Genomic DNA, 21,837 nt, shown 5'->3' on the forward strand with positions numbered 1-21,837 from the left:
CACACACAGGGTCACAATATTTTATTTCTAGATAACCACATTGATTATGAAAGTGTTCTATAAAAAATATATTCATTAAAGGAATAAATCAAGAGGTAACATAATTATTAATTTTATTTGCAATAAAAATAAACTGAGAAGGCTCACCATCAAAATTTTACCATGAAATCCAACCAGATATGAGAATATAGCCACTGTTAGTAATAGTAAAAAGAATACAAAATAGCCTTGTTTTCCCCTACCTTTAACTCTTATACCCAAATGAAAACTGTTATTCAATCAGAAAGGCAGTGTTTCAATTTTCATCTTTCAGCCCACTGTGCTTCATGTGGTTTTACACCCAAATTGCCAACTTTCTTAACTCAGCCTGCTGAGGTACTAGTTTATGGATGATGTAACATGTCAGAGACATCTAAAGAATCAAGAAAATACTGTATGTGGCAAAGATATCCAATATTTTTTCAGTGCCACGGAAAAGAGACTTTCAGAAAGTTTTGACAGGTTCTTCTCAGAGCACTGGGGGAACTGAGAGCAACTAATTTCAGGGGTGCAGCTGGCACAAGTGAGATTCCAACCAGCACACATCTCCTGCGACTCTCTCCCCCTAGTTTCCGAAAGAAAGAGAGGAGGACTGCACTGGGAATACTCTGTGGCTGTCACGGAACAGAAAGGAGACAGAACTAGCAACTTCTTCCTACTCAGCTAACATCAGACCTGATCCATGGAATAGGCAATATCCTTTTTTCCTCCTCATGGTGACAGATCTACTTTAAAAAAAAAAAAAAAAAACTTTTATTTTATTTTTTTTAAAGTAGTACATAGCATAAGGAATACATCATAAACAAATACATCTTTCTTAAACAATGCAAATTATGTCTAAATTGATACTAAGACTGGACCTGAACAACTGATAAATTGCATATTCACAGTACTAAAGAAATTCTTGAGAAAATTAGCATTAGTATTTTTTCCCTGAATATTAAAATTTTATTTTCCAAAAGCTACTCTGGATGAGGAAGAATTGTTGAACTTCCCTCTAAATCCTCTAGCTGCTCTATGTCTTCCAGTGCCATGAACCATAAGTAAAGTAAGCTGCAGACACTAAAAATGAAATTCTTTAACCCAATCTGCTCAGAAAAATACAGTTGGAGAAACACAACAAAAATTTGCTGAAGAGCAAAAGCAGTGAAGCATCTGAAACCATTATAGGGACAATTTCAGGAAGTCCTTTAAAAAAATAATAAGCACAGAAATAGTGATACGGTACAGTGCTCAGTAACACTTGTGATACATGCACAAAAAACCAAACCTGACAAACTATTGCTTATGAAAGAAAAACAACATATGGCCTACTTGCATGCCAGTGAGTTGGTGCTTGGCATCATGATTCTCAACAAACCCAGGCACAACATATATGGCAATTATTTTGAAAAACTGGTATAGTGATAGCTAAACATAACAACATTTACATTAAATGATCCTGTCTGCAACTGATCTCTTAACATTCATAGCCTAAAATTCAGGGTATAATTAATGACCTCTTCTCTCCTTTTGTTTAATTTCCCTTGATGAAATGTATTTTGAAAAATTCTCTCATTTCTAAATCCAATGATACATTTTTACATTATATTTTCTTCAAGAAAGAGCGAGTGCAAATAAAGAATTTTAGTATACTTCAAGAAAATTAGTATTTACCTGTATTAAAAACTGTATCTGTCTGAAGACACAAATAGTAGGCACTCAGCCATTCATTAAGAGAGTTCAAAGTTTAAAGACAACATTGTCATAACATAAATAAATTCTTAATAAGACAATGCTGCTTTCCACTGTTTTTCCATGAACAAAGTTCTCATGGTGTTATGCAGCAGAGAGGCATATAATTTAAGGAGGAGTTGAACACTATAAAGAGATGAAGCCCTCTATTTACCCACCGGACAGGAAGAAATCACAGAGCTTCATACACTCTTGGGATGGAGCGATCTCTCCAGTGGCAAGATACAATCATCACACTATGTTACCACGGTGCATTTCCTGCACGAGGAATTACAAATGTCACATATTTTATGTGTCTTAAAAGTGATTATAGCACTCAAGTTCTACTAAATAGCATAAAGTTTGCCACTACTTCCATATCTTTTTATTTCCAAGATCTCCTGGATTTTTTTTAAAGAATGCAGCTTGCCATATTGATAGTTCAATTAGCAAATTAGAGTGAAAATCTGCTTGTCAATTTTCAGAGTGAAATTCTGAAACTACTCTCAGATGTTATTTCCAGCATACGGCAGTAGCCCATTTGTCCAGATTGTTTTTCAATCATTATGATTGTAGATTTTTGTAGAATTGTAGAAAACTAGCACTTTTATTAAATTGCTGCAAATAATTTATAATTCATTTTTGAAAATGCAATGGTACAAAGATTTACTTCACTTAAGCAGCTTTTTCATGAGACCAACAAATCTTTTCATAGCAAGGTATAGTCTGAGCTAAACAGGCCAAACATTGCATGAACTGTTGTCTGAAAATTGGTGTTATCTTCGGAGATCTCATAGACAACTTAGCCTTTATTTAAAAAATCTTCTAATTATATGTTGATATGGTAAATCATACCAACTTTGAAGAATACTGTCAAATAAAAATTTTAATCAAACAAAAATCCAACTTTTCTTTTGAGTAAAGCTTTCAAACTGAAGGAGATAAATGTGTTACCTACGATGACCAAAATAATCTATTTCAGTGCTGATGAATCAATTTAGACATTTTAGCCTTGAGCATCCAAGCTTCAGTGAATATACATCAAAATATGATTTAATATCATACACTTTAAGTATGTTTTGTGATCTCTATCTCAATAAATGGAGGCAAAAAATATTAACTTTGATTTAATCACCCTATTGTAAATCCAGAACAATATTTCAAGCTACTGCTTATCAAATATACTGAATTTATGTGATAATTTGAAGAAAATAGAAACCCTAGATAACCCAAATAATCAAATGAATGATCAAATGACCAGAACTGTTGCTACATTACTTTTTTTAGATTATAACAACCAGTAACAGAGACAAATTTTCTTTTAAGTTCATGGGTGGATTTCCTGCTTTCATCCCCAATATGGAAGCCACCAGAATGAAATATGGTGAACAAACCATATATCTGCTGGTTTCTTACTTCCCTGAGTGCAAAGGAAATGTTGGTCTGTAAGGATTTTCTACTTCATTTATGATTAATTGTAAAGAGCAAGAATGCAACAGTACATTTTTCCTTTCAAAAGCTCATATGCCAAGTGTTGTGATATCATCTGCCACTCACCTCAGCCACCTGCTGTGTCTCCACTACCTGCTGAGCCAGCACCTCCATATTGGTTGCCATGGTGAAGCAAGATCATTAGAGAATCTGTTTGAAAACATGCCAGCAACTTCCATCAGGCACAAAAAAATATTTTTTTCTTCTTATTATTAAAGAAGTCTTTGATACGATCTAATGGGAAATTATAATCCTGCTTTATTACCTCACAAGTAAGAAAATAAGCGCACAAACATAAATATGTATATATACACACATTTACATGTACCATATGCACATATATGGAACCATGGTTTTCAAAAGGCTGAATTCTACTACTAAAATAACACATGGTTATTCTTTATAAAGTCTCTTGAAAAGCTTAACATTTAACGCTATTATTTAAAATTGGTAATATGAGCTGTTATTTTCATTAATTAAAAAGGACTATTTTGAATTTCAGCTCATACAGTATGTGAAATTCACAGATCTCAAGGATGCACTGCTCCACACAGCAAAAAGAAACCTTACAGATAAACTGCTTCTATGTTATGTGCTTGACAAGGAAACAACTACCTGAGAAAGAAGTTTGAACTCATCTCTGAGTCATTTTCTCAAACCGCCAAGTTCATTCATACTCTTGTGTCAATCCTGCATGAAAGTAGACTATCACACCTACAATGTAGTTTTTGTTATCTAAAGTATCTGTTAAACTATAATGTAATAATACTATTATCACTGTAAGGAGAAAATTCTGCAGAATTGTTTTTTTTTCCTACCTTTAGCTTTTTACTCTCTTTAGGGGTTAAATAAATTGGTTAACTGGTAAATTTAACTACAATTTCAAATTTGCAGATTCACTTTGAACTGTGTCTTCCTCTTTCCCAGGTAAGTGTTCAGATCCTGGCTCAAGTGCATTGAAAATGCATTCCTATGCTGGTACACCTGATATTTCATTGAAAATTTGCTGATATACAAACCAACCAACCAGCAATAGCAATCGTGTACCAGAAGGATACACACATATCACTAGCACCAAACCTCATCTCCAGACAACTTTTAAAAAGCAGACAATGTTGAAAATAGAAAAATTAATTAGGTTAAAAAATTGAAATCATGTTGTGCTAAATGTAACATGAAAATGTTCTTGCATAGGTCAAAGGAAGACTGGAAGACCAGAAAACCATTTGTACAACATGAAACAAAAGTTGCGACACATTCACTGTGGAAATAATTCTTAAACTAGTTTCACAGTAGTTTTTTTATTATTATTATTTTTAGAGCATTCACCTCGCCCAGGAAGTGTCTGGAATATTTCTACCAGGCCCATTTAATATCGTAGCTTGCGGATAGTTTGTCAGTATCCTTTGTTGTTTGTCGGATTCCTTTTCGGTATCTCATTTTTAAGTTAACAAGTCACACTACCACATGCTGATTATATGTTGCTTGCACAGTGCCTTAAGAAGTTTTTGTTTGTTTGTTTTTGTTTTGGGTTTTTTTTTTTTAAGGCCTGATTATGAGATATTTTGCTCCTAAAAATGCCTGGAGCATTACAAAAATATTTTCTGTGTAAAAAATAGATTTAAGATTACAATAAACATAAAGTGTACTGAACAATTCACAGAGGAATCTTACATAAAGTTTCCACACTGATGAAACAAGACTTATGCATAAAATCACATTAAAAAAGAAGCCATGTGCACAGAGAAGCTTTGCATATACTGCAGACTGCATACTCGAGATCTGTGGGCTTGATGGCAGCTACCAACTCAGCAAACTACTGCCCAAAACCAATTATACAAATCCATCATTCTCCCTATAAAATCAATGAAGCCTCACAACAAACTCCATTTGAGCTACTTAATATGTCACTCCAATAAAAAGGTGAGAGGCAGCGGCCAAAGCATGAGGGGGGATTGCCTAGGTTGCCTGCCTGCCTGGCCCCCGTATCCCTGCAGAAGACTAGCGAGCTTCTCTTCACAGTAACTTGGACGAGCGAGGGATAGTGGCGGTTAGGCTGTGCTGGTAGCCTAACCCAACCGGGAGCCCGCCGTACACTGCCAAGGCGGGCCACAAGCACCATGGGCATGACAGAAAACACACGGTCCGACCGAGAGCGACGCCGGCACCGCGGGCCGCTCCAGCGCAGCCTCGTCCCGCCGCGCGCTCATTGGCTCGCGCGCCCCTCCGGCGCAACGGCCACGGCGCGGCCCATTGCCGGAGCGCCCGCGGCAGCCGCCACACCGCCCTTCCCGCCTCCCGCTCCAGCCAATGACCTCACCGAAGGCGCAGGGCTCCCACGCTCGCCACCGATTGGCCGAGCGGACTGCCAACTCGGGCGGCAGCTCCGCCCCCCGAGCAGGAGGAAAACACCCGAGGGACGCGACCAAGCACAAGATGGCGGCGCTGGCGGGCGGCCAAGTCCCAGGCGGGGCTGCAGCCGCCGCCATTAGGCCCCCTCCCCCCGGTGTACGCTTGTGTCAGGCTCGGAGAGGCCCGGGCCTAGTAGTGAGGAAGCGGTCGGTAAGATGGCGGCGGTCTCAGCCCCGTATGCAAAGTACCCACCGCCCCCTCCCCTCCGCCCTCCCGGTGGCAAAGGTAAAAGGGTCGGGTTCAAGCCGCCGCCTCCGCCCGCTCAGACTCCATCTTCCCTCTGTGCTCATATCCCGCGTTCATCACCGCTGTGGCTGGATCCCTCCTCCTCCCGCCGCCCCCCGACGGCAAGCCGTTCTCACCGCAACCGGATCGGTTCCGACTTCAGGCGGCCCTGCTCAGCAGCTCCACCCTGGGACTCCCGCACCGGACCGCTGCAGCTGCTCACAGCGGCCCGCTCTCCGGCAACGGCAGGCAGCCCCGACTATGGCCGGCTCCCACTTGGCAGCAGCTTACCGGAGCCCTACGATCCCCCCTCCCCTCCAGCGGAGCGTTACACCTCCCCTTCACCGCTCGTGGTGCTGTCCCGGACCTGGCCCCCGTGCCCCCTCCCTCATCCTGGCCCCAAGGAGATAATCCCCTTCGGGCTTTTTCAATTTAAAAAACGATTTTTACCTCAGTACTTGGCGCCAAACGTGCCCTGGCGGTGACCCTGACCCCGGCCCGTCCGGGCCGGCGTTGGGCGGCGGTGCCCGGCGTTGGCCCTCCCTCCCCCCGTAAAGGCGGTGGCGACGGGGTTAACGAGTCCGCGGGGGGAGGGGGATAAGGTCTGTATTACGGGTCGGTGGGGCCTTTTGTTTTGTTTTGTTTTTGCGGCGCCCCTATGAAAGGTCAGAGTTCGTGACCCCGCCCGCCGCCGCCGCCCTCCAGCGCTCCCCCGCTTCCTCTTCCTCGCGCCGCGGCGGCCGAGGCCCCTCCATCCCCCCGCGGGGCGGGGCCGGCGCGGCGCGGGCGGGGCGGGGCTACCTGGGCTGCTCCGAAAGAGCGCGCGGGCCGGAGCCTCCCCGGCCGCAGGGGGGCGGCCCGGTGGGGGCGGCCGGGGTGGGACGCGCTGGAGAGGCACTGCGGTCTGGAAGGTGGTCGTAACGCGCGCAGGTTCCTTCAGAAACAGATGGGGAGATTTTGTCCTCCTTCAAAGGAAATCCTTTTTATTCTGCACGGTGAGGCTTCTCTGCAGCCTTTAACTTGGTTTCATCAGTTATGGGTGGTTATTGTTTTAGGGGGGTGGTGTTAATGTTCTTCGTATATCTTCGTCCTTACTAAAATTATGATGAGTCACAGAATGGTTAAGGTTGGAAGGAACCTCTAGAGATCATCTAGTCCAACCATCCTGCTCCAGCAGGGAAGCCTAGAGCACGTGGCACAGGGTGGCATCCAGGCAGGTTTAGAAGATCTCCAGAGAAGGAGACTCCACAACCTCTCTGGGCAGCCTGTTCCAGGGCTCTGGCACCCTCACAGGAAAGAAGTTCTTCCTCATATGGAGATGGAACTGCCTGTGTTTCAATTTGCGCCCATTACCCCTTGTTCTGTTGCTGGCCACCACTGAGAAGAGTTTGGCCCCATCCTCTCTTCATTCTCCGCTCAGGCACTTCTATATTGTTCAGATGTCCTTTCCGTCTTCTTCTCTTCTCTAGACTAAACAGGCCTAGTTCGCTTAGTCTTTCCTCATAAGATAGATGCTCCAGTCCCTTAATCATCATTGTTGCTCTAAACTGGACCCTCTCTAGAGGTTCCACATCCCTCATGTACTGGGGAGGCCAGAACCGCACACAATATTCCAGACGCAGCCTCACCAGAGCTGAGTAGGGGGGCGGGATCCCCTCCCTTTACCTGCTGACAACATTTCTTCCTGCTGCAGGCCAGGATCCCATTTGCCTTCTTGGCCACAAAGGCGCATTGCTGACTCATGGTTAACTTGTCAACCAGGACTCCCAAATCCCTCTCTGTGGAGCTGCTTTCCAGCAGGTCAATCCCTAATCTGTACTGGTGTCAGGTTATTCCTCCCCAGGTGCATGACCCTGCAGTTGTCCTTTTTGAACGTCACTCAGGAGGTTCCTCTGTACCCAACTCTCCAGCCTGTCCAGGTCCCTCTGAGTGGTGGCCCAGCCCTCTGGAGCATCAGCCACTCCACCCAGTTTGGTATCATCCGCAAACTTGCTCAAGGTGCACTCTGTCCCCTTGTCCAAGTCATTGATGAACAAGTGGAACAGTACCAGGCTCAGTACTGATTCCTGGAGACACCACTGGCCACAGGCCTCCAGCTAGACTCGGCCCCATTTATCATGACCCTGAGCTTTGCCATCCCGCAAGTTCTCAATCCACCTCGCTCTGCATTCATGTAACCCACACTTCGGAGCTTTCCTATGAGGATCTTATGGGAGACTGTGTCAAAGGCGTTGCTGAAGTCAAGGTAGACAACATCCACTTCAAAAGTAGACTTATTGGAGTTGATGCTGAGTTCACAAAGGCCCCCTCCAGACTGCTTTGATCTGTTTCTTTTATAAGGGTGCTCTCACTTGTAAGGGCTCTCCTGGCTTTAGGTTAGGAGTGCTCTGCATCTCAAGATTCCTATCAAAATGATACAATTTAATTTGAGCACTGTTAATAAGTTTCCCCAGTCTTGTAATTTTGACAGAAGTCGACTGTGGGATGCTCAGTTGAACTGTACAACTGGCAGACATGAGGTGACAGTAACTCCTGAGGGAAGTGTGTGGAAGGAATGAGCAGTGGAGGCAGCTCATCCCGCATCTTAAATAGGATGTGCTATAGTCCAGCAGTTCCTTGATCAGTGATTTGATATTTTTGATGAGAGGTAGCCATTTTGGGCAAGGATATAAGAAAAGAAAAACTAAGCCTCTTAATTATACCCTTCATATCTCTCTTAATGTTATTAATTTGCATTTTGTGACAATATACAAACATGTTTGCAATAGATAAATACAGAAAAAAAATGTTTAAAAAGTGTCATGGTTGTTTATGCACTACTGAAATGTTAAATATTTTATATGAAGAACTTCCAAGTTCTCAGAAAAATGGAAGGTATTTTCAGATGATTGGAAACACATGGAAACAAGTTGTTTGTTTTCTGTTGAAAACAGACTTGCTGATTTTTTTTTGATAAATGTTTACTTTTAAAGTGTAAATATTTTCTTTAAAAATTAATGACTTCTAAAGTCTCATGATAAACTTACTATAGAGCTCAGATTTAGAATAGGAATGTATTAAATTGTTATATTAAGGATAATGACCAATGGAACAATATCTATAAGCTGAATTTATCTCTGTTAAAATGAAATTATGGAAAAAAATGCTTTTAAATAAAAACTCTAAGAGAATAAACTTAATCATTTTTAGTCTGGCACCTCCATACCTTAAACTATAAAATGTGCATCCTTTGGGTTATGGTTGTAAATAAATTTAAAAGGAGTATTTACTTTGCATTTTATGATAGCTATATCATTAGGAGCACAAATATGTAACATTTTATGACTTGGTGTTCTTTTAACAGCCAGTAGCCTTCAGACTTATATAAGCCAGAGAAGTTCTGAAAATTGGCATACCCCCGAGCTTAGGAGAAATACAAAAAAAAAGATGTCCGTCTTTTAAAAATGCGTATCATTCTGTGTGCAATTACAATGCCAAGGGGCTTAGAACTGAGCAAGGAAAATGTACCCTGTTTTTTAAATGCTTGATACTGAGTACTTTAGGAGTCACAGGAATACTGAGGTCTCCTTTCACTTTTTCTAATACTACTGGATTAAGTATAAATTCTTTAAGGTTTTAATAAAGACTTATCACATTGGCAGTTGAGATCAATGTGTAAAACAAAGGATAGGATCATATTTTAAAAGACATCAGTATTCAAATGCTTGCTTTTATATATATATACATATATATCAAAGGCATAATCAGATTTTCATCATCATCTTATTTTTCCCCACACCGGCTGTATTCGTGGTCAGGTGGAAAAGTATTACAACCATCTGGTCAGGGCATTCTCTGACAAGGCCTAGTTTCCTTGCTAGTAGTTACATTCAGTTGTACACTTTTGTCTTCAGTGATGGATTGTCACTTGCTGAATAAACCAGAGAGGATAAGCCCACTGTAAATAAATAAGCTTTGGATATTATCTTTATAAGCATCAATAACAAAAATACAGATTGAGAATGCAGTAGACTAGGATGCTTTCAGTAGAAATTTCTGTAGTTATGGTTACTTCCAACTCTTCAGGGATTTTTTTTTTTCTTGATTACAGGACATATCCACATCCCTTAAAGGGCCAACCCAGCATTATTTTTTTCCTGATCTTTGGCAATCAGTATTTGGAGTGAAGTTTCAAGCTTTGCAGTTGATGAGTAGAGATTATCCCTTTCAAATCCTTTTCAAAGGATTCCCTATAACTTGTGTAGGTATTACGTATGCTCTGGCATTTGTTCACTTTTCTGTTGTAGCTTTTCTATAGTTGTTTATAGAAAACAGATAAATTAGTTTCCACAAGTCTTCCACCTATTTAATTCTTCCGTGTTCAGAGCTGTACAAGTGTTATTTTCTGGTCAGTTTTTACTTGGCTTGAGCAAATCTCTCTCAAATTAAATATCATGATAAAGCTTTTTCTGTGGCCTTAGTACATAAAGAGTTTTACTAATTTTAGATAATTAGCTTAGAACTGAGAAGTTGGAGGGAAAGCCTCTACAGTCCAGCAAATTCAATGGTTTGGCCTGCTCTGTCTATTCTCTCTTACTGTCATGATGTGTCTTGCTGGATGCAGTTTATCTTTCTTTTCTATTTTTCTGTACAAAACAAACAAACTCCCAAACAATCAAAGAAAACAAATCAACCAAATCAAAACAAACAAACAAAAAAAACCCCACAATGTGATACTGGTCTCTCAAGCTCATAGCAGTTGCAGCAATATCATTATATACCCTGTGCTGTTTTGCTGTATGACAGTCTGGTAGCCTAGGTAAGCAGGTTGCTTCTCTTGTCTATATCAAAAGTGCACAGTAACAGCTATTGACCTTATAAGGATTCCACCCCTAGTGTTGTGATTAAGAAGGCACCTTGCCCTCGTTACAGTTTTTTTGATGTGAATAAAACCGTATTCTTGGATCAACACATTTTAATTAGTGAAAGAACATTGAGAAGCATTTCTAAAATACTTCAGTGTTGCATTATTAATAGCTAAGCTGCCTTTTAATGAGACTCCTAATTGATTTTCACTGGAGGATTTTTTTTTGTAACCAATAAGCAAGGCTGTTAAAAAAGAAAGTGTTCGATTAATTTATCAAGCCTTGTATCTTGGTTTGAAGTGTGTAATATTTTAATAAGTCCATGGCTAACAAGTGAAGGCTACAGAACCGGGGTATAAACATTTTACAAAAAGCAGAACAAATTTAATTCAAAGTAAGATGTACAGTAAGTAACTGAAATAAGAATGAACAGTATTTCTTTCTCATACTATGGTACGTGAAACGAGAAAAAAATAAATTACTGCTATAATGGGTTGGAAATGATATAGCATGTTCAGGCTAAATATATTTAAAAGTCTTTCAGTTAGGCTAAAAAAAAGTCGTACTATTACTTTACAGAGTAGAGGATATACATAGTAGAAACATTTTTAGCTAGTATATCTTACACTTTTTATTCAGTTGAGGAGTGTACTGATGCTGTTATGTCATAGTGGGTTTTCAGGTGCTTCTGAAATTTCAGTTAACTATAGTATACTATAAAATAAAAATGTTGCTTTTGGGTAAGCTTAGTTGCTTTTCCTTTTTTTTTTTTTTTTTTTTACACCAGAAAATTAGGCAGTATGATACAGTGGTGTATATCACAAGTCATTTAGTAATTCAAAACTAAATGAAATATTTGGTATCTTAAAACTTAAGATATGCTTTGTGAAGTTCACAACAAACTAGTATGCACATTTGTAGGCTTACCAGACATCTGTAAAGGAGGAATCAGCTGTGATGCAAGTTTAATTTGGTCTGATGGTGTATATTCATACTGGATGTTACTTATCTGATCATTACTAGTTTCCTCCCCCATCCCCAGCTCGCTTGCTGCCTTCAGTGCACAAGACTTTCAGTTCTTGAATATATATCAAGATACTCATTACTCAGATTATCCCACATATTCAGTGATAGCTGTGAGGACCTTGAGGAAAAAAAAATGTGATTGGAAAGATGAGGAGTGTGGGCTTTCATAGACAGCTTCATTTATTTCCACGGAAATAAAATATTGATATCTCATAATTTCTGTGTTACATAATCTGTTTTGTTTGTTTATCTGTGTTTTAATATTAAATACATTCTGAATTTTGTTACAGAAATTAATATAAGACCATGTAATTACTTAAAATTTCAGACTGTTAAATCTGCAGCTCAGAAGTAATTACTTGTGGTAAAAATAGGCTGGTATTTTTATTACCATTACTATTTAGATGTAGCCAACAAAAACATACTGTCTGTGCACTATGTCTTCTCTGTAGGCTTATTTTAAGTTCATAAAATACAGCAAGATATTCTGATGAATATTATGATTCCAAAATCTGACCTGATATACCAAATTAAAGATAACAAACTGTGTGAAAAAATCTCGCTGTCAAGAACTGAATGTCCAAAAAGGAGACAGAGGATTCCTAAGACTTTATTCGAATGAAGGGAGAGTCCATAGGGCATATCTCTGTAGGGTCTCTCAAATTGCTGGAGAACCCAGCCTCCCCCCCCCCCCCCCCCCCGTTTTATCCTAATTTCCCGACCGAGGGGCGCCCTCTCCTTTTCCCCCTTGGCCAAGGGGCCCTTCCCGGCCCGCCTATACCAAATTCCTGCCTCCCGCCATCTGTTCTCACCTAAAACTGTCTCATTTGTCCCCCTTCCTGAAGAATGTGGGGCAATTCCCTCCTTTGTAAAGGCCCCCACCTCTTAGCACATGCTCTTTTGTCCCGCTGACTCATGGCTCCGCTCAGTCTCCTCTGCCTTTGTCCTGCTCTTCAGCCAGACTGTGGGGGAATCCCCTTATTGGTGAACACACAAACTTGAGCATTCCGCTCAAAATGGTTATCTATTCTCTGTATATCCATCTTTTTCATTGCCTCTTCTCAAATTCCTCTTGCTCCCCTTGTCAGCAATTCCAACACACTGAGAGGAAGAACACAAAATGCCAGAGCCAGGGATGTACTGCTGCTTCTGTCCTTTGCCTCCCACCTGGCAGGCTTGGAGAGCTTTAGTGGGCCTGAGAAGCTGTCTACCACCTATGAAGACCGCTTTGTATTATCTGTAAGGTGATAAAGCGATAATTGCTTTCACGCGTCTTTCTTCTCTTTACTCGTATCCATGTGGTGGTCTCCATTTTTACATGCTCCAAGACCCCCTTTAAAATATAGTTTCTGTAGCTGCTTTTTCTTTCTTGATAGTTTCTTTAAAATAATGAAAGCATGATAATTACTTTGTAACAATTAAAATAAAACTTGAGAAGTAAATGCATTTTTTTCTCACATCAGTTATGAACTCCTAATAAATCATGTGTTACTCCCATGTGTAAATCTTAAAACTTTCATCAATTTATTTTTATATGTCCATTAATTTTATTATGTACTTTTTAAACACTTTTCAATGTATTTCTTTGAGAATCTTATTTCTCTAGATAAGAGGTGAGGCGATGGCGGCGCACCCGGCGCCTCCTCTCCGGCCGCCGCCCCTGCCCGGCGCGCGGTCCTTGGCAGGGCCGTGCTGCGCCTCGCCTGTCCCCCCGTCTGCCCCCTCGCTTTTCGCTTCCTAACGCTCTTGGGCAGAGCTCGGGGCTGGCTGCGATTCCGGCGCGTGCCGGCCGCGGCCGGTTCGGGGTGGCTCGCGGCGCTCTCCGCCTCAGATGTTCACGGCCGTTGAAACCCGATTATTCGCGCCAAGGCGAGGGTGGAGGCGGGTGTTGGAGCTGTGCTGGGTGCAAGGGTATTTGACCCTGGCCAAAGAGGGCTTTCGAGCACCCAGCTCCCTCCTGCCTGCTCCTAACAGACCTGCCTGGCTGTCAGGTAGCTCTTGGAGCACCCAGGTCTTTCTTTTCTTCATCCCCAGCCATGGGCAGAAGGCACTGTAGTGGTTTCTTCCGCAAGCTCCTCTGCCTCCCTGAAGTGCAAGGTCCTTTTGTGCTTCGTAGGACATTTGCCTCAAGAGGGGAGGAAAAAAAAAAAGCCCTTCAGGGATCAACTTGGAGAGGGAAGAGAGCATTTGAAGCTGACCCTTGCTTGAGAGAAGAGCATGAGTCTGCCAGGGACCAGAGGTAAGGTGAGAGATATGCAAACCCACAGTCAGAGAATTACTTTTGGGTATGAAGAGCCATTGCTGTGCAAATGTGGGCTGTAAGGCTACAGGCCAAAAAAAAAAAAAATCTTCCTAGCAGCAGTGGTGGCATTGGCAGGAAAAGTACTAAAAATATATTACAGACAAAGAGGGGGGTTGGAAGTCAGAGCAGGCTACAAAACTGCAAAAGCGGACTTTCAACTTATTCTTGCATCTGTTTGGGATTTGCAGTATTATGGAGACCGGTTGAACTTAAGTTGTCATTTCATGTGCTTAAAATTGCTACACAATTTTCTATAGACTTCTAGAAAAATATAATGGCCACAGCAGATACGTTGCATGGAAGATTTGAATGGAGGTATAAATTGAGCGGGATGCTCAAGTTTGTGTATTCACCAATGAGGGGATTTCCCCGCGGTCTGACTGAAGAGCAGGACAAAGGGAGCGGGGAGACTGAGCGGAGCCATGAGTGAGCGGGACAAAAGAGCATGTGCCGAGAGGTGGGGGCCTTTACAAAGGGAAATAGAGGAATTCCCCCACATTCTTCAGGAAGGGGGACAAAGGAGTCAGGTGACCTTAGGTGAGAACAGATGGCGGGAGGCGGGAGTTTGGTGTAGGCGGCCGGGAAGGCTGTAACTTCTGAGTACCTTGGCCAATGGGAAAAGGAGAGGGCGCCCCTCGGTCGGGAAATTAGGATAAAAGGGGCTGCGTCCTCCAGCAATTTGAGAGACCCCACAGGGCTATAACATAGGGATAAAGGCAATGTGGCCTGAAGCACTTGATCATAGCAATTAAACCCAAATTCTCTTTCTAATAGACTTCTGCTACTAGCTTCTGACTTGATGCCCTTCCTTAGTTTGTCAGCCTCCAACAATGTTGAATTTTACAGTTCGGTGCTGCTGCATCCTCTTATCTTGGTGATGCTAGGCATTTTGAGTTAAGCTCTGGCAGATCAGACAGAGCAAATATTCAACCTTATTGGTTGAATGATTTTTGAAATGTATTTCCAAGATAAATTCTGGATCATTTCTAAAACATTTTTAACTGTCTGATTTTCTTAAAATGACAGATATTTTTAGGACTTGAATTGTTGCTATGTTTTTATATGCATCTTTTTCTTGTCCCAGTAATATATAACACAGACGTGGTAGTATGTGGAATTATTCTTCATCCTTGATCAAATGAGTAGAAAGGGGAATGAGAGACAAGTAATGTTCAATTGTTTTGTTCTTTATGGAGAAATAGCAGGCCTGGAGGTGCAGCACTTTAGTAGTATACTCTTAAATCCATGGGAAGGATAGCACATATTGAAAAAAAAAATGGCTATGCTTAAGGGCATTGTAAGGTACATAGTTATTCTTAGTGGTTGTAAACAGTTAAAATGTGGCAGATGTATTCTTTAATTAACATTACCTGGCTTTCTTTTACCTTATTACCCTGAAAGCATCATGTTCTATAAAGAATACGTTTTTAGAAATGAGGCACTTTTATGTTATGTAGGGAGTCCTTTGAAGTGCAGTCCCTACTAGGGTGCCTCTACTGGGTCTCTCAACGTGATAGTTTGGATTATTTATTTTTTGTTTGAATCAAAGACTACTGCTTTTTTAGTTCCTTGGCATATTGTCAGAAACTTGAGCAATTCCGTTAGATTCTGTTTATAAAGATTCTTATAATTCACTGATGGAATACCTCAGTCCTTTCAATGTGTTTATGCCTGTAGTACTCGTGTGAGGCAACAGCAGAGTTCATGGTTTAGGTATGATTGGAAAAGGAATTCTGTGTACCTCCTTGACTTGATCCTGTGCTTTGTCATTGCTAGACTTGCATAATCAATGAAACATCTTGAATTTCCTCTGCCTCCTCTTGTCCTTGGACTTGGTAATATTGCGGAAGTAAGGTTTTTGGGTGTCAGAGTTTACAGTTCTGTGTCGAATATCAGACTCAGAGTGTCTATTGAAAATAGCAGTACTGGAACCAAAGAGCTTGGAATTAAAGAAGATAAAAATAATGTAAAGGAATTAATTTTTTTTTATTTTTTTTTGTATTACTTAAAGTTTAATAGCAACGTCTCATTTTTTACAGCAAAATATTTTCATGTATTCATTTCCACTTATTACTCAAAACTTCATACAACAGTCATTAAATCTCAGCACCTAAATCTTCATAATACTGTTGTTCTGTAGTGCAGTTTGTTTTGTTTTGAGACTATGCTTAAAAATCTTATTCTGTATTTAACATTCCCTTATTTTTGTCAGTGCAAAATGTTTTAAAGGGGAAAAAAACATATACAGTCTATTGGTAGCAACACCATAGTTTTAGCATGAAACAAAGATTTACATTGGCGTTTGTCCATTAACAAGAGAAACAAAAGTTTTATTTTTCTCATAATTAGTTTCTCTATGCATATGATAATCTGTGCTTTATGAAACTGTCAGATGTGGATGTATTAGAGAAAAAAACAATGGAAGTTTTTATTTAATGGTAGACTTATATTTTTTGTAACTTGTTTTTTTTTTTTCCTTCCTCCTTGTGACAAGCTATCTATAATGTTTGAATACATGTTGCAGCCAAAAATTCAGATTTCTATGCAACTTATGGAAGAATGAGAACTTCATAGTAATAATAATTAAAAAAATCCCCCTGTAGTGTATTTTAATGTAAATGAATTTTTGATCATGGTATTTTGTACAAAGATATGTTTTATTTATAAATGCCATTCTAGTCCTCAGTCAAGTATTATTACAAATGTAGGACACCCAGTCATTTTGTTGCAAAGATTATAACATTAGTACTTCTCAGTCCTATTGAAAAACAAACTCCCCCAAATTCATCTGGCATAAAGAAGTATGTCTCCAAAGATACTGTGCTGACCCTTGGCTGCTGAGAATCCAGGCCTGGAATTGTAGTGGACAACAGCAGTCTCATGTAAAATACATTTAGCCCCAGGACTTGCAAAGCGCTCTATCGGAGCCATTTCAGACAAGTGCTTTTCAGCCCGCCAGCTTGTTTCAAACTATATGCTGGTTGTGTGAATTGAATTTTCGATGGTGTTTTTCATAACAGGAATGGCAGAAACAACAACACAACTTTGAAAACAGACTATTTAAATAGATTATAAAAATCTAACACTACTAAGAAGACTAACATTAAATAAAAACTGACCGTGGGTTTATAATAAATTAAAAATATGCTTTGTGTTTGAGTCTGATGCAGTGTTTAAGGAGAAGTGATAATATTCAACATTCGGATAGGCAGAGCTACCATAGTGTGTTCTAAAGTACTTTAGTTTCAAGAAATTGAACCCTTTAAAATAAATTATCCAATGATCTGTGTAAAATCAGAAATTATTGGCAAGTAGTTATCCTGGTACATAGCTGGTAGAGTGCTGGTAGGCTGTGGTAGATTGTATGAATTTGTTCATTTCCTTTCAGTGGAAGCAGTTTAGCATATGCAGGGCACAATTTTATACTGGCATTTAGTAATTGATGAAAGGTTAATCAGTCCACAGAACTCCTTGGAAAAGTGAAATAGGAAGCTCTAGTTCAATAAACCAATAAAGTGCTTTAAATAATTTTTTTTTGTTTACTACATTGTTTCTCATTTCATGGTAGATATAAAAACCAGCACAATTAAATATGATAGTGCTCTTAAGGTAAGTAAAACTGAGCGCACTACTTACATTAGCCAGTATTTCCATGTATTGTCTTGATATTAGACTTGGTTTACTGAGGAGATGCTTATAGCACAAGTTGAACTTGCGCAGCTATAAAGATGACCATAAATATTCTCTATTTTAGCTTCCATTTGCAAAAATATGGATGAAAGTGGAAGGAAGCAAGAAAGAGAAACTTGGAAACAGTTCAGATCCAGTGTGTGTAGCTGGTTTGCCTGAAATACACTGATCATTTTTGTAAGACAGAAGAGGGTTGCTGGGAATGTATAGAAATATGAAATTTTATTCCAAGTCCATTTGCTGCTATAATATGGATGCTTCTTCCATGGCTTCAATCCACCTGAAAAAAAGAGCAAGGAAAAAAAATGGTATGTGCAAAATTATATAGTTCTTTCTAAAATAAGAACACAAAGCCTGAAAAGGACTGTATTCTCCATTCTGGCTGTAATAAGAAACTACTGTTTTGTGATTGAGACAGCGGCTTAGGTGGTAGGACTCTTGAATTCTAGTGTGCCCTTCACCAGTATTTTACTGTGTAATCCCAAAGAGAGGACGTGTGCCGCCTTGGGATGCGAAAGGTGCAACCATTGAAATAGGCTTAAAAACAACAAATCATCTTATAGAAACTCATTTACTTCCTTCTATGTATTAAGAATCTGGCATTTTTCTCATTAATTTCATGATTATTTTATTATACAACAGCAGTAACAGTAATTTGTGAAATTGAAACAATTGCTTGTTAAAGGACAAACTAAGAAATGGATAGATAGAATGGAGGTTTTGAGAAGTTCCTTTGCAATAACCACGTTTGAGAGACTTCTAGGAATGGCTTTTGAGACCTGGCCTCCTTATTTTCGCTCTACAAAGGAGAAAGTTCCCTTTCCTGAAGGAATTGAAAAGCACTGGGTAGACTTCTGATGTCACCCAGGCCAGTCACATTGAATTGGGCTTAATACTCTCAAGGCTACTTGTTTCCTCTGGTCTACTCATACATTAGTGTGCAAATCTATCCCATACCTCTGTGCTGAATTGTTATCCTCTGCTCGGAAGCTATAGAAGAGGGTTTGCTTGTGGTAGAGATGGAAAACTGCATCCATGCCTCCTCCTTCCTTTTCTTGTGTGATGGTGAAACCCAACAAAGGCAAACTTTCTGTGGCAACCTTGTCCTGAAAGCAGTCAAGAAGTGAAACAAAGTTTAGAGAGGTGGTTTGTAGCAGAGTTGGACAACTCTTTTGAATGCCTGATTGTGACACAACCCCCTGTCTGATAGGACATCTAAAAGAGCAGTGTACATTTGCTGCTGTTGTAATGACTCTTCCGCAGTGGTTCTTAGTGACTTGGATTAACCTAGACGGGGTACTGCTAGTGTACGTCATGTGTTCATCTAGTCTGCCTCAGACCTGAACTCAGGCAGCACCTCTCAAAGTTCTGTTTTTTGTGGCCATCTTCAAGGTCAAATTAGCCATTGCTTTGACTGCCACCTTCAACAAAACAGTCCAGGAGGCAAACCAGGAAGAGGCTACTGAGATTATGGGATAGTACAGCAGCAGTTCTGAAGGCCTGCACCACGGTAATGTTCCCTTGGATCATTTTTGTTTACTGAGTGCCAGTAATATCCTTTCACTTAGTCATTTCCTTTCATGGCCCTAGCAGCATTTTCATAAATCGGCACCGACTCAGCACACTTACTGTCAACGGTGCAACTTGAAAAATTATGAGCTGGTAATACAGTTCATTTTTAACCTATTCCCAAGAAACAGTCATGAATTTTGTTTTTGCCTGACACTGCTTTGTACAAGTGAAAGAAAACAATGAGTCTTAACTGAATTGCAGTTTAGCTGTTACTAGTAACTGCCATTCTGGTTATTGTCTCTAGACAGTGATCTCTGTGTGGGTGTGTAGCTTTTGCCTCTGTTCCCAGAACCTATGATACATACTGAGAAGTAATTAGCTATCCATTGCTTCCTCCCTTTTGCAATGGTGGAAACAGAAGTTCAGATTTTAAGGATAGTAGGAATAAGGTAAATGCATCAGACAGTTAGACATATGTTTTGGTTTTAATGGTCTGAATTAATGAGTTCCGTCTGAAAGTTTTGGACAGAAATCAAGCTCAACTGAGTTTGGTTAAACCATAAAGGAAGTTAGCAGGAATATAAATTGAAGAGGTGATTACACAGCAACATTACTGAAGCAATCAGTAGGTTGGTTTGTGATCGTGACCAAATCATGTATTCACTTGTGCCTTGATTTTGCCATCTATTTAAAGGGAATTATGATGCTTCCTGTCTCACTGCGGTGATGAGAAGTTTAAATAATGCTTGCAAAGTATTCTGAAGGTTAAAAAAATGCTGTTATTGCAGGTCTCTCATTCTGCGTCCTTCAGCAAAAATGGTTACTTTATGCTTCTACTTATAAAACCTGCTAATTATAAACAGTCTTTGCAACCTAATTGGCTAAAACATAGTGTCATTGCAGCTATTCACAGAAGAAAGTAAAATGTGAAAAGGGATGGGGTAGAGACAAAACCCAGGGTAGAGACAAAACCCACTTCTAGCAACTGTAGAGATGTTTTTTTGCTCAGTACATCTCCTAGCACTCTAAGAACCATTGCTAGCTAAGGTAGTAAATACAATGCAAAGAATTCTTTAATGGATATCCTATCTCCTTGGTTGTAATGAAGAGCTTAAAGGGCTCTTTCATGGTCCGTACCTGTAGGACAGATATGTCTTATCTGCGCTAGCAAAACTAGAATATTCTCCTCCCCATCAGAAATAGATCATACCTATCTATAGAAAAATCCAGCAGATTTTTCTCTGGAACACCATACAAATGCAAAGGCCCTTAAAGTCTTTATGTATATAATTCATGCACCAAAGTTAGCAGTATGTAATAGCATGAACTGCAAAAATCAAGTAATGAAGAGCAGTTTGTGCAAGAGGGCTGCCAGGGTCCAGCTGGGAATGTGTCTGGGCCTGTTGGCTAAAGACTGCCCATGGGAACTCAGCTTGCAGTTTTTTTAGCACTAGCTTTGTGAGGAGGGTGTCATGAGAATTGCCATTTGTACTTCTCACCATTACTTGTGCTCCTTATAGGGAGTAAATGAGGAAACTCATCAGTACAGTGAGAAAAATATTTCAGGTTAGATTGAATACCTCATTTGCTGCATAGGTGTAGAGAACTTTGCCCTTGATAACAAACCAGCGTTTCTTCCAGTGTCTTTTGCCTCTCTTGCATCTACTGAGATAACCACTGATGGTAGCTCCCTCTCCTGAGGCTGCCACCTGGAGCAGAATGGAAGAAATCAGGATTTGTGATGGCAAAGTCTTCTCTCCCTGTGACATATGCATGTACATGTAACACCAGAAAAACAACTGATTCAGAAAACCAGCCCATGAAACCATAGGACAGTTAAAAATACGAAAACAGAACAATCGGAAGTATTAGATTACTGTTTTCTTTTTCTTTTAATTGCTTGAAGGCTTTTAGCTCAACTTAGTTCTCAGAAAAACTGGTGAAAATATGCAGCCAAGTTACTGAGAAGAGCAAGTTTGTAGTTGTGCTCTAAGAAGCTGAATTTGTCCCTTTTTTCAGGTCTGTTTTCTTCTTTTTTTATTTTTCCTTTTTTTGAGTTTGTAAGTGCATGTTTCCAGAAGAGAAGGATAGTCTTGTGGCTGAACACCTTCAAGGTGTGTGTTTATTTGAAAGAGATTTTTATTAATTTATGTTATTCACTTGACTGTGACTTAATTTAATTTGTGAAGTATTTCTGAGGAGAGTTACCTCTTTCACAGCAGATAAACAGTTCATATTAATACGCATATGCTGCCTCCTTGTGGATAGAAAGGCAATAGCTTTTTCCCAGCAGTGCTGAATTTCTGCTTTTCTCTTGGTTCTTACAGAAATACTGAGTTTGTATAATTCTTTGCATTATATGCTTGCATCTGTGGCTTAGTTTCAGCTCATCACAAATAAACATAGGAAATTCCTATGATTTGACTGTACAAAGAGTTTATAACATCTACATCCTGTTCTCATTAACACATTAATTAATGCCTGCTGGTTTTACTGACAGCCTTGCTGTGCTTAGGTTCAGTAGGCAGTTTATCTAGCTAGTCTGAATTAGCATGATTAGCAACATATTCCTGGAAGAACTAA

At 40.1% G+C, this 21,837-nt stretch overlaps 2 protein-coding genes across 4 annotated transcripts in view; both read right to left on the reverse strand.

The window, feature by feature from the left end:
- NR2C2 (nuclear receptor subfamily 2 group C member 2) overlaps positions 1 to 6,633 on the reverse strand; it is a 30,453-nt gene extending 23,820 nt beyond the window's left edge. Inside the window, exons 1-3 of one of the 3 annotated variants that reach the window (XM_088534653.1) lie at positions 6,331 to 6,633; positions 3,310 to 3,393; positions 1,932 to 2,031 (exon numbers count right to left, since the gene is read on the reverse strand). Coding sequence is in view for 2 of the 3 variants with exons in the window: in XM_088534652.1 (XP_088390778.1) it covers positions 3,310 to 3,369 (60 nt within the window). In the remaining variant the exon portion in view is untranslated. Of the gene's footprint in view, positions 1 to 1,931; positions 2,032 to 3,309; positions 3,394 to 6,017; positions 6,156 to 6,330 lie in introns of those variants that run through there. The other 2 variants (XM_088534652.1, XM_088534651.1) reach the window with 2 other exon arrangements.
- Positions 6,634 to 17,941: 11,308 nt separating this feature from the next.
- The window catches only part of FGD5 (FYVE, RhoGEF and PH domain containing 5), an 82,136-nt gene continuing 78,240 nt past the window's right edge, over positions 17,942 to 21,837 (reverse strand). Inside the window, exons 18-20 of the mRNA XM_010221394.2 lie at positions 20,835 to 20,963; positions 18,700 to 18,848; positions 17,942 to 18,022 (exon numbers count right to left, since the gene is read on the reverse strand). Of these exons, the coding sequence (XP_010219696.2) occupies positions 17,986 to 18,022; positions 18,700 to 18,848; positions 20,835 to 20,963 (315 nt within the window). The 3' untranslated portion in view covers positions 17,942 to 17,985. The remainder of the gene's footprint in view (positions 18,023 to 18,699; positions 18,849 to 20,834; positions 20,964 to 21,837) is intronic.

This window comes from Tinamus guttatus, unplaced genomic scaffold, assembly GCF_059628265.1.
Source record: "Tinamus guttatus ecotype Peru unplaced genomic scaffold, ASM5962826v1 Tinamus_guttatus_pri_ptg000580l, whole genome shotgun sequence".
NCBI classification, from domain to species: Eukaryota; Metazoa; Chordata; class Aves; order Tinamiformes; family Tinamidae; genus Tinamus; species Tinamus guttatus.